The 18,733-nt window shown below is 36.8% G+C and overlaps 1 protein-coding gene across 6 annotated transcripts in view; it reads left to right on the forward strand.

Moving 5' to 3' along the window:
* DIAPH2 (diaphanous related formin 2) overlaps positions 1 to 18,733 on the forward strand; it is a 245,997-nt gene that overhangs the window by 173,581 nt on the left and 53,683 nt on the right. For 5 of the 6 annotated variants that reach the window (XM_039330138.1, XM_039330146.1, XM_039330119.1 and 2 more), the window contains one exon: positions 6,907 to 7,002. In XM_039330138.1, the coding sequence (XP_039186072.1) occupies positions 6,907 to 7,002 (96 nt within the window). Of the gene's footprint in view, positions 1 to 6,906; positions 7,003 to 16,511; positions 16,592 to 18,733 lie in introns of those variants that run through there. The other variant, XM_039330129.1, reaches the window with a different exon arrangement.

The following is an 18,733-nucleotide window of genomic DNA, read 5'->3' on the forward strand; positions in this document are numbered from 1 at the left end:
CATGACCATTGTTCACACAACCAGCAACCCCAGGATCACGTGATCAAAATACAGAGACTTAGCAACTGACCTGTATTTATGACAGTTGCAGCATCCCAGAATCATGTGATCCCCTTTTGTGAACTTGTGACACGCAAAGTCAACGAGGAAGCCAGATTCACTTAACAACCATATTAACTTAACTAGCCAAGTAATGTTCGAAAAATCCAGGCACTGAAATGAGTTTGCTTACTCTTATTCTTCTGCCAGTATATTGGATTATTTTGCTATTTTTGATTTAGATAGAATGCAACCCCTGTTTTGTTTTGTTTTGTTTAAAAAAAGAAGACGATGTGGCTGTCGCTTAGAATTTGAATTTGACACAAAGTGGTCTTCCACTTAAACATCTGACAAGGAAATGGCAATCTCTAGTAATCCTGTTCTTCCAGCAGGGATATGTTAAGTATAATTTCATATACAAAAATTCAGGAGAACAAAACAGGGTACAGTCTTTAAGTTGGGCCCTGGCCTAAGATGATCAGATGTGCCACTTTTGGAAAGTTGTAGCCCTCGCTCTCTGATCAATGTCAAAGGCTACCATCGAGAGCAAAAATTGTCATGTAGCTTCTTCTATGGTGGTGTTGAATAATGCACACAGGTTGGGATCGTTCTACCTTATCAGGATTACAAGAGGGACAGGGACAACCCAAGAAGCTAAATTCTACCTGCCAACATTGTATTACCAATCTTATCCATGGCTATACTCTATCTGATATTGGGAAGGCTGTCAGTATTTAGCTGTTCATCTATAATTTACTGGGAAGGAAGAAAAACATATCAAGATGATTACCGTACCTTTTTTTTTTCTGTCTAGAGTGGCACAGATTAATTATCCCATAGCTCGTAAAGTATGCAGCATATTAATAGGTCACCCTGTGTTCTCAAGCTTTCTGCATATATATCCATTTTTTATTAGTACCCAGATCCCAAATTGCCCTTACTGACTCTATTTGTGTGCTGTGTAATTAATATTTTGTTTGTTTTAAAACAAATCCAGGAGGAGAGTCAGAAAGATTTCCTTGGAATAACCCTGACCATTTTAACCTAGTGCATTCCTGACCCTTCTCCCCCCCCCCAAAAAAAAACCCCTCAAAACACATGCACCCTGCAATTTTGGTGGTGTTGAAGTCTGTTCATTGAGATGTAAAGAAGATTCACATTCTTTTACAATCTCAACAGATGCTTGCCTATTTATGTTTGGAAAGCTTGTCCTATTTTAATTAAAAATATGTTGTTTTTTTCTTCCTAGTGTTTTTCCCTTTTTTCTTTCTTTCTTTCTTTCTTTCTTTCTTTCTTTCTTTCTTTCTTTCTTTCTTTTTTTCTTTCTTTTTTCGTTTGATCAACGTATTAATCCATTGGTTGTAATTCATCAACCAGCTTGTCCCCTGAACCTGATGCTATGGGCTGAGAGAGAATATAACTTATTGTCTCCTAGTGCTTGTCAGCCAGCCAGCTTTCATTCTAAGGCAGGACTAGAACTCACTGTCTCCTGGTGATTGGCCTTTGAAACACCATGCCATTCAAAGTTAGGTTGACCCCGATCGGGCTGACCTTTCAGAAAAACTTGAAGACATAGCTGTCTTCTGGGACATGGGCCTTGGGAGAGTAACCGAGTCTTCCTTTCCTATGCATGGGTTATTTGGCAGTGACTTTGAAATTGGTTATGACGTGTAATTTTTATCTTATATTTTTTAACCTTTGTTAGCTACCCAGATGCATATTAGTGAAATAGGTGCTATATAACACACACAATCAACCAATCAATGAGAACACTACAAGTTACACAGCAGCTTCTTCCCATTGATAGAGAACTCATATAATCAGAGAGTCCCTCCTGATATTTGGCTGAAAAAGTTTTAATCCTTTGGTTCTCGTCTTGTCCTCTGGGGAATTAGAGGATAATGCCATTCAGATATTTGCTATCATATCTCCTGTCAATCACCTTTTCTGTAAGTTAAGTATACCCAGAATCTTTAACCGTTTCTTGCAAGATGTGGTTTCCAAACTCTTCTTTATCTTGATTTTCTTTCACTGAACTAGCTTCCATTTGTCACTGTCTGTTTTGAAAGTTTGCCCATACCACCTATGTTTAATATAAAGACATTCTCATTTGTCTTACAGTTAATGCTGAAAGTATTATGATTCCTACCTGATAAATGGGAGGGGAAGCTTTTTTCTATTGTTTAGTTGTCAAATGGAAATCATAATAGTTTCAGCATTAAGTGTAAGATGAATGAGAGTGTTTTTATATTAAACAGGGGTGCTTAGCTGAGAGTTCTGTTACGGAATTTGTCAAGGAAATGCTGATCAATAATTTTGAATCTGGATGCCTGATACAATTGTTAGCTTTCCTGGGAGGTTGATATGTTGAGTTTCTTACCCTTTCTCCTCTCTATACACATTCCTCAAATTTCTCTAAATGTCTTGGAAGATTTTCCTCCCCATCACTAAAGCTATAATTGTCACAGCTAGTGTCACCAGAATTGCTGTTGCTAAGCTAGGTGGTTGTCGTGTGAGTCATCCCTGGTTTTACAACCATTTTTGTTACAGTTGTAGTTGTTAATCAGTTCCCATGGTCCTTAAACACATCCGGATTCCTCCATTGACTTTACTTCTTGGAAGAAAAGCTTCCGATGGGAAGGTTGCAAATGGTGATCATTTTATCCGGGATTCTGCCACCATCATCAACACACGCTGGTTGTCAAGCGCTCAAATATTTATTATTTGGCTGTGGGGATGCTGTGACTGTAGTAAATGCGAGGACTGGTTACAAGTCTCTTTTTTCACTGCTGTTGTGACTTCGAATGGCCACTAAACATAAATAGTTGCAAGTTGATGACTGCCAGTGTTTTCTTCCTGATTGTCAACTAACAATTGGTGTTCCAGGATGAAAATCTTGGATGGCAAGAGAGAAGAAAACGTATTCTGTTTTAGATAAAGAAAATAAGATTATATGTAAATACAAGGGGGGGGGGAATTGTTCCACTGATGGCGATAAATTAGTCTGTGAGTTGTGCTGAAATTTCTTGTTTCCCAGGACTTACAAATGCTTCAGAAACATCTGCTGCATTGTGCAAGGACTGACTTTCCCAATAAATTACATTTATGAAAAGCAAATCCCTTTGAGCTGCTCCTGAGATGGATTAAATGTCAGATGCATACTGTTATTCATGTAGGTGAAAAACTTGGTATGATTGAGGAGCCCTGATCTGATCTCTACCTAATACCTTGTTCTGTTCATTCCCAAATTGCTATAAACTATCATTGGCTATAAAGTGGAGCAGAGTGTTCCATTTCTGAATAGTTCCTTGTTGTAGAGTAGAAAAATCCACTTTAAGGAAATAGCTTTTATGAGCAATTAAGTGGTCCTCTTTTAACAGTGAAGATGCAACCAATTTATAAAGGATTTCTTTTTTTTTATTGAAAATTTTTAAATTTTACAAAACAATACGATTTATAAAGGATTTCTGACATTCATTCGTTTCCCCTTTTCTCTCTATTGCTTTTAAAATATACTTGAAGACATTTGAAGCATTCCGCAGAAAATTAGTTTTCACAAAAGTGGGAATTAGTCTAAAAACTACTGTTGCCTTTTATATGTTTTGTAAAGCAGGAATACAGTAATTCAATATTATTTAATTCCTTCCTACTTAGTGTGGCAAGAGAAATGTAAATTGCCAGAGCAGGTTGAAAGAGCATTGTGTCGAAGCGGCTGCTTATGGCAAAAAGAGGGCTGTGTTATCCTTTCAGGAATAGACTATGCTTGTAACTAGGTAGCTCTCTTGTTCTGCCATGAACCATATTTCACCAGCCAGTTAAGCATGATGTCAACGCTGCTAATATTGTATATTCTTGCTTTGACAAAATATGCAGAACTGTCTGGTATTTTTAGAGTTAATTCAGATGATGGTGGCCGGGGAGAAGAAAGATAGGACTGCACAGGAAGAGAACGGAAGAGAACCTTTGCCCTTCCACCTGATAGGAGAATGTGATATATGACAGCAAATTTAGGGAGGGAACATGCTGATAAATTAATTGCTCAGGGAAAGAGAATTTAGTTCTTAGCATCCCTTCAGTGTGCCGACATAAATAAAAGACTTTTTAGGAAAACAATGCCTGGAAGTTTTTTGAAGTGTTTCATTAGTCGGAACCTGACATATATCATCTGATGGGACTTACTCGCTTCCTTCCTGACATACCATACTTATTTATATCTCACATTTATTATTTTTATAAATAGCACAAGGCAGCAAACACACAATATTCCTTTGTCCTGTTTTCCCCCATTACAATAATCCTGTCAGGTGCGTTGGGCTGAGAGAGAAGGACTGCACTAAAGTCACCCAGCCTGCTTTCATCCCTAAGATGGGACTAGAACTCACGTCTCCTTAGATGGCTATCGTGGCTAAATCTGAACTAGAACTCACTGTCTCCTGGTAATTGGCCCAAAGTCCCCTGGATGACTTTCATGTCTAAAGAGGGACTAGAATTCATTGTCTGCTAGCTTCTAGTCTGGTGCCTTAACCACTAGGCCACACTGGTTCTTTATAATAATAATAATGATAAAGTTGGAAGGGACCTTGGAGGTCATCTAGTCCAATCCCCTACTCAGGCAGGAAACCGTATACCATTTCAGACAAATGGCTGTCCAGTCTCTTCTTAAAAACTTCCAGTGTTGGCGCATTCACCACTTCTGGAGGCAGATTGTTCCACTGGTTAATTGTTCTCACTGTCAGGAAGTTTCTCCTTAGTTCAAGGTTGCTTCTCTCTTTGGATAGTTTCCACCCGTTGCTTCTTGTCCTGCCTTCAGGCACATTGGAAAATAGCTTGACTCCCTCTTCTTTGTGGCAGCCCCTGAGATATTGAAATACTGTTATCATGTCCCCTCTCATCCTTCTCTTCGTTAAACTAGACATCCCCAATTCCAGCAGCCGTTCCTTATATGTTTTAGCCTCCAATCCCCTAATCATCTTTGTTACTCTTCTCTGTACTCTTTCTAGAGTCTCAACATCTTTTTTTTACATCGTGGTGACCAAAACTGGATGCAGTATCTCTGTCACACCAGCTGCTTTCTGAAACACCCATTCTCCCAATATATCTGGGCCCCACCCAGGTTGTGTTCAAAAGACATTGAAACTATAGTTCTTTCCCTTAATAGATGGTCCCCTCTGTTTGATTCTTTTCATAGTGGTTGTTCTTCTAGCATTTGCCTGGTCCTCCTCCTCCATCATCATTGTAGAATTTTTTTATTGTACCCACCAAGGAAATTTTCTAACACCAAGAAATGGTGTATTTTGGCACAGTGGTTAGAATGCAGTATTGCAGGCTAATTCAGCTCATTGCCAGGAGTTCGATCCTCACTGGCTCAAGGTTGACTCAGTCTTCCATTCTTCCCAGGTCATTAAAGTGAGTACCCAGATTGTTGGGGGCAAGATGCTGACTCTGTAAACAGCTTATGGAAGGCTGCAAAGCATTATATAAGTCTAAGTGCTATTGCTATTTTGCCTCAAGCTGGTTTCAGTATTTACATCATTGCCTACTCATGGACATACATATATGTATCATTCATTTCCACCTGAGGTCTATCATAGAAATATGTATATGGATTCACTACAGTTCTCTTAGATTGTTTTTATTTAAACATTTCACTGAATAGGAAACTTTAATACTTTATATAGCGAAGTCCTCACTAAGTGGTGTTTGGTGTAGTTAGCTTAATAATAAATGCATGTAGACAAATTACATTCATGTAAAGTTATGTGGCCTTAATCTGGGATGACATTTGATTTGATTAGTCAATCCACTAATGGGTATAAGAAAATCACCGTCTATCTTTTGTTATTTGAAGTTGGCTCTGTAATCTTGTATGGTTAAAAGAAGTAACATGGTCTTCTATGACCGTTTCAGTATCTGCGCGTTCTGTGTTTTAAAGTTGCCAAAACTTCATTTTGAAGTTCTCAGAATAAAATAAATTGAAATTAAAAATGCCAGTGATTAATGGGGAAATACAGTTTAAAATGCCAGTGATTAATAAAATGAAAAACTTCAACCAGCTTTCCCGAATGCCGCAGACTTTTAAAACACCTTTACAGCCTCAATACTCCCTGCTTTAGGAAGAAAATATCTGCCTATTTATTTCTGAACAGTTGGGTTTGCTTTTTATGCACCTACTCACAATTTCTCTATCGAAGTAAACAAATTCTAGTAAAACTATGTCTGAGTGAATAATGACTAACAAGATAGGCGAGGAGAGAAATTAGAAGTATAAAGTGTGATTTTAATATCTCAGGTTAATAGAAACAAAACTCTTGCTTGCAATTGCTTTCTTGGATAGTTAAATAAAACTGACAAGTAGAAGCAGATGCTTGTTTATGTGTATTTATACCTTCATTAAAATGAAGAAGCTCTCTGTTTGCACTGAAAAATAGTGGAATAAGCCTTCTTGTTATTAACTGTAAGGTTAAGCTGGTGTTGATAGTGCCACATTCACTGAACTTCTTAATATGTATTAATTCTGTGCAAGATTTCCCAGCATCATGGTTAGGGAATCTACAGATATGAAGAGGATAACAGCAGCTACAAATTAGCCTCTGTTTATTTGTCTGTGGTCTATGTTATATCAGTAAGATTAAAGACTCTAGGTCTTAAAAAACAGAAGTGAGGGTGGGTGATATCAGTTTAGAGGCAAACTGATCAATAGCTCTGCATGAAATTAACAGCTTGCATTGCCCTGTCAAACATGCCCTTAATCCAGTGCTTTTTATCATGCAAATGTAACCTTACCTTTGCTTCCCATATTCATTGTTTCCCCCAGTGTTACAGCCTTAATTTCAAAGCAATTAATTTGACTTTTTCTGCTATTCACAGAAGGGGATGAGACAGGAGTGATGGATAATCTGTTGGAAGCACTGCAGTCTGGGGAAGCGTTCAGGGATCGCAGAAAACGGATGCCAAGGCCTCAAGGTAGGATAAACAATTGAATTTGGGGCAGAGACATGAAAATATAGCTATTATTTGAAAGCATAGTAGTGGGACATGGTTCTTGTGGGGAAGCCCTTTATGAGTTTCAATGGAAGTATCTTTTGGTTTAGAAGTGAATTGCCAGCGGGACATCAGTGTGCAATCAGCGGATGTAATGGGATAATTATAATAACTGCTGCAGGAAAAACAACAAAAGTTCAAGGAGCTCCTGTTTTGATTGATACCACTGTAAATGAACGTAAATAATGCTCCAGAGTTTGTGGCAAATCATTAAAAATGTTCAAAATAATTAAATGGAGTCAACTGCCATCCTCAGCCTATAAGAACGATCAATCTTCATTTTTCACGGGTAAATTTGTACCTTGTCCTTCAGACTATTAATTTTGTTAAACGCATGCTAATGAACATTCCTGAGTTGTTTAAAAAAAGTGCTAAATGACAGCAATAGCAGGTTTCTCTTCTCTGGCCCCTCATGTACTATTATTCTGAGCTTGATTTGTGGACCGCCATAGCTTGCTATCTCATTGGAGTCTGCAAATGTGATTTAAATAAATCGTAATTTACTTGAAAGCCACTGTTTCTTTTTTAACAGACTGATCCGAAGCTTCTAAATTTGGGCAGTGTGTAAAGGAAGGAGCAGATAAAAATTTGCATCTTGGGAAGGGGGTGACATGTGCATGGTGACATCATGTTATTCCCTTACATACTTGCAATCCAACATCTGATGTAAATATGTACATAGTGGGGGTTGCACTGTAGCATACGCATCTATGTTTTATATGGAACAGAGATCAAAATGGTAAATACTGGAAAATTGTAAAGTAAAGCCTTGCTCTCGGTCTCAGAGGATCTGATCTGAACGTGAATTATTATGTGAGTGGAGAATATGTTTACATCTTGTTTGCATTCATTTTCCTATTTTTAACAGCAATCTTTAAGGAGAAATCAATAGACAAGTTCCTGAAAGGATATTGTAGAGTTATGTATCTTAATTATTTCAGAAGCTCATCATGATTAATTCGTGATGAAATTAGCAAAGAAAAAAAATCAATTAACAAAGACTGAATAGTCCAACATATAACAGAAAATTTAAGACAAGAGGTTGTGTTTTCTCTAACTTGTTTACTGACTTAATGTCATTTGATAGTTTCAAAGAAGGTTTCTTCAAATTCCCCAATTCCCCAATAAAGTAAATTAGCTCGGGGGTGGTAATACTGATCCCATCCTAATGTATTAAAATGTCATTTAGTAGTTTGTGCATTTTGAAGATTACATGACGAAACCCAAAAGCTTAAACTAGATTGATGACCAAACCCAAAAGCTTAAGATAGGTAGATAGTGCCCATATGCAAACAGGAATGCCATTAAAAATGTTACATATCATGTGTCAACGCTGCAACGAACAATATGTTCTTTAAGGAAACCTTTTGCCTTGGAGTTCTGTTTTTACTGGTCTCGTCTATCGGAACCATGACGTCATGTCTTTCATGTCCAAATTTCTTTATTGCATATCAACATAGGGTATATAAATATACCACCTATCTGAAGCTGTGTCTTTTTTTGGAATCACTTGGCTGCCTCCCACAGCATCCTTTGAAATCAAATTCAAAGTTCAGCACATTTCAATTCCCAATGAAAAGTTTGATGGATATGTGGAATTCAGAAGAACAATCTCTATCGTTTGTCTTTCCCCTAAAGTTTATAATATTTTGTTTATCTTTTCCCTAAAGTTCATAATATTTTTTTTTCATAAGAGGTAATGCTGTCTTCTGAATTTTTGGATATCTTCCTAAGTAGGTAAAAGACGGGAGCTACATAAAGCTGAAAGAATTGCAAGTTTTTGTATATACATCTAGCTTTCTATTATATGTCTGTGTTTGTGTATGTGTGTAGAGAGAGACATTTATTTGAATTTGACCGTATGGCACATTTTTAACGAAATGCCTGCTTCAGCAGCAGTCAGATATTTATTTAATGTTTTATTGATGGGAATGGATTTTAATTCTTACAAACGTGATGTTTGCATGGTATATTTGCACCACATGCACTTGAGATGAATCACATGTTCCACACATTTTTCATCTGTGACTGTTTTCCCTCCAACATACAGTACATGGCTGATGTTTTGGGCACAGGAAGAGTTTAATGTAAATTCTGCATTTTCTATAGACGTTTTAAAGGCAGTGATTTAGTGATTCAGTACATTAAAAATGTCAGTGTTTCCTAAAATGTCTGTTCCTTTAACAATGCTGCATGTCCTGCTTCAGCTAAAACTATGAAAGGGACAAATTTTGAGAGGCATTCATCATACTTTCACCAATTATCCGCGACCTTTTATCCTAGCCACAAGCTAAGATATGATAAAACAAGACCAATTCTGAAATATATTCCCTCTAATATTAGCTTAAGTTATTTCTTTTTCCTTTGTAGCTAACTGTTCTTATTTTTATTTTTTTTTTACTTTTCACTATGCTGCTAAATCTTTTACTATAAAATTAAACTTCTGGAAACATTAATAGCTGCTGCCCTTTTAGGAATGTCCCAGTTCAGAGATATTGCATCTGCAGGCTTATTCCATGCTATAATTCCCTTCTTGCTGCAGAGTAGTTATCACCGTGAAATGGTTTAGTTACTAACTCTTGAGGCTGTAAGATAGGTGTTACGTACTGTAGGCTAAACCAAGATGCCTCTGACTGGTAATGGCCCTTGATTACATGCAGATGCTGTGACATGTATTCTACAGCTTCAAAATACAAAGCCTTAGCAAGGCAGTCACAATTTCCCCCGAAGTGGTACTTCCCACCATGTTAGTAACATATTGTTTTGTTTTTTTTTGTTTTTATGGAGATGCTTCACATCAGTCCTAATTACTTTTCCAGCAAAATCTGCCAAACTCATGGCACACTAATAAACTCATACATAGAACCATAGAATTTGAAAGTACATTGAAAGTCATCTAGTCCATTCTCAATCTTGGCAACTTTTAGAAGTGTGGACTTGCAAGAATTCCACAGCCAGCATACTGGCCGGGGAATAATAGGAGTTGAAGCCCACACTTCTTTTTTTATTATTATTAAAAATTTTAAAAATTTTATACAATATATATCCCAAATCCCTCCCACCCCTCCCACCCTTCCTCCACTTCCCAGAGCTGATTACAGGGTTACAAATAAACAATCATAATCTAACTAACATTACCTAACTATACAAACAGTCAAATCCATAACATGCTTTAACTCCTTTTCAAAGTAAATATTAACAAATTAAATACAAAAATAATAATATAGTTAAACCATAAAGAGGCGAGGTGGCGCAGCAGTTAGAGACTGTGTTCAGCAGGTCAGCGGTCAGCGGTTCAAATCTCACCGGCTCAAGGTTGACTCAGCCTTCCATCCTTCCGGGGTAGGTAAAATGAGGACCCAGATTGTTGGGGGCAATGTAAATATATATATACATTGCTTACTGGTGTACATTGCTTAGAGAGTGCTTGCACTTAAAGCGGTATATAAGTCTCATAAATAAATAAATAAAACTAAGAGTAATATAAATTCTACCATATTAAACTATTAGTAATAATCTGATATTTACTCATAAGCTAGATAATACTTTTTAGTCTCATATTTATTCTGAATATAATCTATCCATCTTCTCCAAACCGAAATATATCTTTCTTGTGAGTAGTCCTTCAAATAAGCGGAGTTTTTTGCCATTTCTGCTAAATTAGACACCTTGAGTATCCATTCTTCCATAGTAGGCCAAGAATCTTTCTTCCAATATTGCCCCACCAATAATCTTGCAGCTGTTATAAGATTCAACATCAAATTAATCTCTTTAACATCAAAATCTACAATAACACCTAACAAAAATAATTGTGGCGTAAACTTTAGAAGCCCACACTTCTTAAAGTTGCCCAGGTGGTTGAGAAACATTGATCTAGTCTATCTCCCTGCTCAGCCAGTAGACCAAGGTGCTGCATAAAATGGTGAGTTTTCCATCAACAGAAGTCTTCAAACAGAGAATGGAGTCTCTAATATCTAGTATGAAAATATAGATGTGGCTGGCAAGTTGTATAGCCAAGAAGCTCCCCGGATATGAAATCTAACCCCCCCCCCTTCCTTGTAGTTGTACCCCATTGATTCCAGCCCTACCCTTTGGGGCAGTAAAGAATAAAGTTCTTCTTTGTGACAGCTATTCTGAAGAGCTGAGGAGAAGCATCCATCTCTGAAGCTTTGCACTTTCCAAATAAATACGAGCCGGAACAATTTAAGATGATTGTGTTTTATTTAAGGATAATGGAAGTATATGCACACTCAGAATAATGTTTAAGTGAATCAATTCCCTACAATAAACACTTAAAACAAACCAAATAAGCTAGGAAATCAATTACCAGATTTTATTTTCAGGTAGTATCCTGTTGGATCCTGATCACCATTTGGATTAGACAGAAAGCAGAGAATGATTTGCATGTGGTCAAAACAACTGTAGCGTCAAATCTATATTTCTAGGTGATTTTGCTCTCAGCCTCACACATGCAAGGGCACACATATAGAGACAACAGAATTTCTGTAGGAAACTTCAAAAGAAGGTTCTTGACAACACTAATGAGATTAAAGTAGAGTTCCATTAATCTGATTGCTTCCTTTGTTATTTTTCTTAACACATTTCTGTGGCTCCTGCTGAGCGAAGCTTTAAAGTAGGAAAACCTTTGAGTTCAATAAGTGTAAATGACGTTGGAGAGGAGAGAGTTTCTTTCAAAAGATATATTATGCTACCTGCTTAGTATTTTACAAGTGGCTTCCACCTATATTGTCAATATTAAGTACCCTGGAGAACAGCAAGAACAACACACGTTAACTAGAAACAAGAAAACCATTTGACAAATTCTCTTTAGTGGAAGCCATGCTAGGAAAGGATTACACAAACCAATTTATCTTCCAGAGCATTTGTTTTATTTTCAGTACTGCTGTTCTCCATTTTTTACTTTGCATTTTCGGTTTCCCCAAAGTGATATTTTAATGAGGCTGATATATTTGGGGGCAGCCATTTTTCCTTTGAAATACTTCAGGCAGAAAAAAAATTTGGCCCTGATCAATTTTACAGTGGGAATGTAATTAATTTTATGATCTATGCCCTTACAAAAAGAACACTGTAACTAGAGATACGTTTTTGCACGTTACTTCAGACCTTGTTTGTGCAAAATGAATTCCAGAAGGGGAAGGGCAACAGCTTTTCATCATGGTAGCGATACAATCAAGAACATTTTTCTTCAAGTACAGAGGTGATTTGCTACCTAATTTTCCTAAAACATAATTGCTGTTAATAAATGCCATAATTTATTCTGTCCATCCCCAGTATTTTTTCAAGATAGGAATTCCGTTGAGTCAAGTTTAGCTACATGTTCACCTAATTTTCTGGGCAACAGTATGAAAGTGCAGATAATCCTGGATGGTGCCCCAAATTTCCATCACTAAGCAAGGCCATTATTAAGTGAGTTTTGCCCTGTTTTATGACCTATCTTGTCTAGAGTTGTTAAGTGAATTGCTGCAGTTTTTAAGCGAATCAGAAGGTTGCAAAAGGGGATCACATGATCCCAGGACATTGCAACTGTCATAAATATGAACCATCTGACTTTTGTCCACGTGCCCATGGGGATGCTACAATCATAAGTGTGAAAAATGGTCATAAGTCACCTTTTTTTCAGTGCCATTGTAACTTCAAACAGTCCTTAAATGAATGGTTGTTAGTCAAGGATTACCTTTAATTGCATTTCTTTCCTCTGGATTTTTCTTTACTTCCCAATTTAACCTACGGAGACTCTTCTGTTGGTTTGTCCTTCAAATAAGAACTTGTTTGCCTGTTTATATAGGTGTATTCAACAATTAGCTAGTTGCTTTCATGCTGCTTCTTGGTTGTACTAGTGTATTGTGAGACACCGCCTTGTCTTTTTCATATACTGACCCAGCAAACTCAGCTAATTCAAGAGGGAGTCCCAATAAAACCATTGAAACTGTTTCACTCAGAACCTATGATAAATGTTCAATTTATCATACTCAATTTCTATAGATGACATGATGCCAGCCTGACACTATGAAGTCTCTTTTTCCCCGGGCTGCCATTGAGTTTCACGTGCCAGTCCTCAAAAATAATTGCATGTGGGAGGGGATGTGTTTAGGGAGAGGGATTATCTGAAGCCAAATAAGATGGCGATGTGTCTTCCCTACATGGAGGGGCTCCACGATCTCAAACTGACATTTTAATGTAAATTTGGCTTCTGAGATAATCTTCTTCATTGCTTGCAAATCCTAGGTTGTTTGTCCGAACGCTGAATTCAGGAAGATGAGCTAGGAAAGAGAAAGAGATTAAATAAAACTGAAATCTGTTAAAACACATAGCAGGTGACTGGGAAGCGTTTCCCAAATTACCAAGATATTGGATAACAACAGTTGTGCTGCTTTTTAGTTCACAGACGAAGTTGTGTGTTTGCTCGTAGAGAAGAAGATGCTGTCATCTGAGATGCTGATCTGTGACTGAGGTAGTGCAGCAAGTGTTGGGAGCAAAGACCAAAACCAGGCCACGCTATATAAAATGGCATTTTATAAAAATTTGGACATACAGGCAATCCTTGACTTTTAGCCACAATTGGGACCAGAATTTTAGTTATAACTCGTTAACGGTCAGAACTATTTGCATGCTTATTACTACTGAGTTGTCTCTGTGTTTCCCATATTCCAATTGTGTTGAAAATTTGAGCCCCAAATTTCCATTGCTAAGCAAGACAGTGGTTAAGTGAGTTTTGCTCCATTTTGCAACCTTTCTTGCCACAGATTTTAAGCGAATCACTGCAATTATTAAGTTACTAACACAGTTGTTAAGTGAACCAGGCTTTTCCCGTTGTCAGAAGGTCGCGAAAGGTGATCACCTGACCCTGGGATACTGCAACCATCATAAGTACATGCCAGTTGCCAAGTGTCCAAATTTTGATCACGTGATTACAAGGATGTTGTACGTATGATTACAATTACAGTTGTACGTATGAAAAATGGTAATAAGACTTTTTTTTTCAATGCTTTGGTAACTTCAAGGCACTGAACGAATAATTCTAAATCGAGGACTATCTGTATATGGTTTTATTTTTGTCTCAGACTGATGTCTACCATCTAATCATGCAAAACTTTTTCTGTCTATTTATCTCTACCAAAATGCAATATGTTGTTGACTTATCAAGTGGAGAATTCCATGTAGAATTAAAAAAAAAGATTCATTACACATTCATAAATAGATTTCAAAACCTTCCTAATTTATAAGAAACAATCACTTAGCCAGCTACAGAAAACAGTAATAGTGCAAATGTCTTCCAATTAATCATATTCCAATTTATTACGTTAAATAACCTATGTAGGTGCTTTTGATGTACTCTAATTCTGATGTGGCGTTTATCAGCTGTGAGTGATTTAAAAAAAATAAATAAATTATGAGGGGTTTTTAATGATGTGAATCAGGTTACATTGTATATATATTTTCCTCCTGCACTTTAATGATGCCCCTTAAGTACAAATTTGTTGTCAAAGAAAAAGAAGAAGGGAAAAACATGTTTTGTTACCTTACATTATTTAAACAGGAATAAAACTCTGCATAGCTTGGATTTCAGCAAATGGTCAAGGCCAAACTTTTTCACTCAAAGCATAAATAATAACACCGGCATTATATTGTTTATGACACAATGGAAACATTTATATAATGCCACATATCATTCAGTGATGAGAGGTGGCAAGAGAAGGAATTTGTGCCTTTAGTAGAATATCAATATATCAGTCATTCAATCATTCTTGTAACCTGTTGAAAAGTCAAGGTTGAGGGTAAGTTCTTTATTGTGGCATGCTGTATATTATGTAATATGAAACTCATCCCATCATGGTGATTGCTAAACAGTTAAGTGGTTTAGGACTCTCAGCCTCAGATGCCTTAAGATTTAAATTTAATGTGGAGAAAAGCAAGGTATTACAACTAGGCAGGAAAAAACAAAGGTACAAGTACAGATTAGGCGAAACCTGGCTTCAAAACAGTAACTGTGAGAGGGACCTTGGAGTCCTAGTGGACAATCACTTAAACATGAGCCAGCAGTGTGCAGCAGCAGCCAAAAAAGCTAATACAATCCTGGGTTGTATAAACAGAGGCATAGACTCAAGATCACATGAAGTATTGGTGCCGCTTTATAAATAAAGCGGCATAAATAAATAAATAAATAAAATAAATAAACCTTCAAACAATCCAACACACATCCAGATCACTTGTCTAGTATATTTTTTTTGATAGACCCAGATATGTAATAACTAAAGCAGAAATACAAGAGAAACAATATCCTTTAGTTCAAATTGATACGCTATCCACATTGACAAAACCCAGTTGAAGTTTTAATAGTATTTTTATAGAAAATTCATGCTGTTCAGATGCAGGTGTCTTATTAATATGAAAAGAAGTGAGGAAAGAAGTATTTTCAGAAAGTAAGAGGGATGGAAGTTACCCTCAACCTTGACTGACCTGCTTTATGTGACAATTCTGTGAAAATTTACATATCTTCTATTGGTCTATCTGTCCATCGATCCAATTATCAGCTATTTAAACATAAGCTACTTCAGATATCTTTTAGAATATGAAGCCATTAGTTATTTACTAATTAGTGTGCAGTGGGAAGATGGTTAAGCTGTTTTTAAAAATATTTTTGTTTAATTTGTATCACAGATCATCGTATTGCATTTAATTAGATATATTGTAAACTCTCAAGAGTCTTTTTTGATAGCTCTAGGTTTAAATTCAATAAATGAATAAATGCAAAAACTATAATGCTGACTGAATAACATTTTAAAGTGCTCCCTACTCCATTGCATCTTTATTGGCTACAGAATGGAAATTTACAATAATAGTATAGACACCTCAAAAGTATAGGTGTCCCACAAGATTGCTGGCTATATCAGTAGACTATGACTACTTTAGGGGAAAAAGTTATTTCCGCATTAATTGCAGCCATAAATTAGTTATGTATTTGTGTTCATATTTCTTGATTATTAAAAACCATGTTGTACAGAAGGAAACAAATTGTGGTCCTTCTTGTAAATTAGCAGCAGTGTTTCCTGGTATTACAAAATGGGAAGCCTATGAAAAATGCCGTGAACCTTTAAAACAGCCTTTGTGTAATTAAAACACTTCAATTCATCCTGGATTTTCCAGGTATGTGCAGTATAGCCCTAGTGAGTCCCTGTTGTCCTAACCATAAGGTCCCCATGTTACTTATGGTTACAGCCATCAGTTGCCCAATTTGCTCCGGTTATCAACTCCAAGGTACTCTATTTAGCTTCCTATATCAGGAGCAAATATGGAAAGGAATAAGTAGCAATACTCCATAGACAGTGCTTTAGGGTGAGTGTTCTTAATAGCTTATAACTCTAATCCAAATTCAGATCCAAAAGCAAATGTACTTTGTCTTAATTTTGTAGATCTCCGGAAACTGTTCCTGGGAGAAAATGCTAATTTTCTGAGCCATAGGTGGTGCAGTGGTTAGAATGCAGTATTGCAGGCTAACTCACTGCTCACTGCCAGGAGTTCGATCCTGACTGGCTTAAAATTGACTCATCCTTCCATCCTTCCAAGGTCGGTAAAATGAGGACCCAGTTTGTTGGGGGCAAGAGGCTGACTCTGTAAACTACTTAGAGAAGGGCTGTAAAGCACTATGAATCTGTATATAAGTCTAAGTGCTACTGCTGTTGCTAATTTATGCAGAGCACTGCAAGCTACTTCAGAGTCCTACAACACCAAGAAAACTCCATTGCAAGTTGGGGATCAACTTGCAGCCGTTGCTAACTCTTTGGGGGACAACTTTTCAGTGTTATTAATTGATTTTGTCCAACAGTCCTTAAGGTATTGCTCATTTTACTTCCCCTCCTTGCAAGTTGGAGAGAGGCTTAGCTGAGCGAGAATTGCTTATGACACCTTGCAAAGAAGGCCTCATTCAGTATTGAAAGTTGGATACGAGCTATCTGTTGTCAGAAAACCAAATGCTGTTATTGCAGATTCAGTTTCTAAGCTTAGAGCTAGTTCCAAAGAGAAAGAGGAGGAAGATAAAAAATGATAATAACACAGGTTTTCCCAGTTGCAATGTATGGCTGTGAAAGTTGGACCATAAGAAAGGCTGAGCGCCAAAGAATTGAGGCCTTTGAACTATGGTGCTGGAGAAGACTCCTGCGAGTCCCTTGGACTGCAAGGCATTCAAACCGGTCAGTCCTAGAGGAGATCAACTCTGACTGCTGTTTAGAAGGCCAGATCCTGAAGTTGAAACTCAAATACTTTGGCCACCTAATGAGAAGGAAGGACTCACTGGAGAAGGGCCTAATGCTGGGAAAGATTGAAGGGGACGACAGAGAATGAGTCACTGAAGCAGTAGGCGTGAACTTAATGGACTCCAGAAGATGGTAGAGGACAGGAAGACCTGGAGGAACGTTGTCCATGGGGTCGCGATGGGTCGACACGACTTCGCAATTAACAACAACAACAATAACACGGGTAGAGATATTTTAATTCCTTGAGTGCTTCCAGATACAATGATTCTCAATATGGATCAGGCTAATACACAGGAGGATGTTAGATACTACTTTAGTGTAGAACCAAATCATACCAAGTGAAAAAAATAATATATCCTAAATACAACCTTTTACTGGTTCCGTTAGTCCTTGGTGTTATCCATAAACCTAATAAAAACCTATTATGCTTCTTCTAATCCAGAAATCCAGAATTAGATACAAAGGATATATTGTGTAGAGAATTAGGGCATACTGTTTCTACAAATTTCTGTGATTAAGCTGTGGATGGAGGAGTAACAGAACCCACTATGAGAACTGGGAAGCTCAGGTGGAATATTTACATTATAACTATATGCTTTCTCACAGGCAAGATTTCTGTTTTTTCCATTGTGCATCCTTGTGCATTCTCTCCTCATTTTAGGAAAGAACATTGATGTCTGAGAGAGGCCATAAAAACATTTCACTTCCATTATTGATCTTTTTCTCTGAAAAAAAAAGAAGCATAGCATATTTAACAGATGTTCAGTTTCGTTCAGTGCAAAATAACATTTGGAATCATACATTGGTATATTTTATTTCTTTGCTTACAAATTGCGTAATATGGAATAGTGATTCTAAAAAAAAAGTTTCATAAGTGCTAACCTTCTCCCAAGATTATGTTTTCACCATTTTATTTATTTCTTTTTAAATATGTCCAGTTCCAGTCAGAAAACATGAATGCTGAACAAATGTATAATGGTAGACATCTGTAATACAGCTGTCACCATCTTTCCTTATGTGAATCATGAACAGTTTCTTTTTTATACTTGAACTTGCAACACTCATCTCCATTCTGGGTTGTATCTTGAGTCATATTTTTTTCCAAAATGTTTTTTTTTTAAAAAAAAAAACATGTTCTTGGAATACAACAGTCCTTTATAAATAGAAACGAAGACATGTAACTTTGCTAAGTATGTTGTGATTTTAGATTTTCAGATGTGGAATGATGGCTGATTAGAACTCTGGCTTGTCTTTAGCCCTTAATATATATAGCTGACTGGGAAAGAATGCAATTACTTTAAAAAAATGTTTTCAGCAGTATGCAAGAGTTTTTATCAATGGATTATTTTGCCATGTTTGAAAACATCAATTACAATTTAATA

The sequence above is a fragment of the Crotalus tigris genome, unplaced genomic scaffold (assembly GCF_016545835.1).
Source record: "Crotalus tigris isolate CLP2741 ecotype Arizona unplaced genomic scaffold, ASM1654583v1 scf7180000017622.5263843, whole genome shotgun sequence".
NCBI lineage: Eukaryota > Metazoa > Chordata > Lepidosauria > Squamata > Viperidae > Crotalus > Crotalus tigris.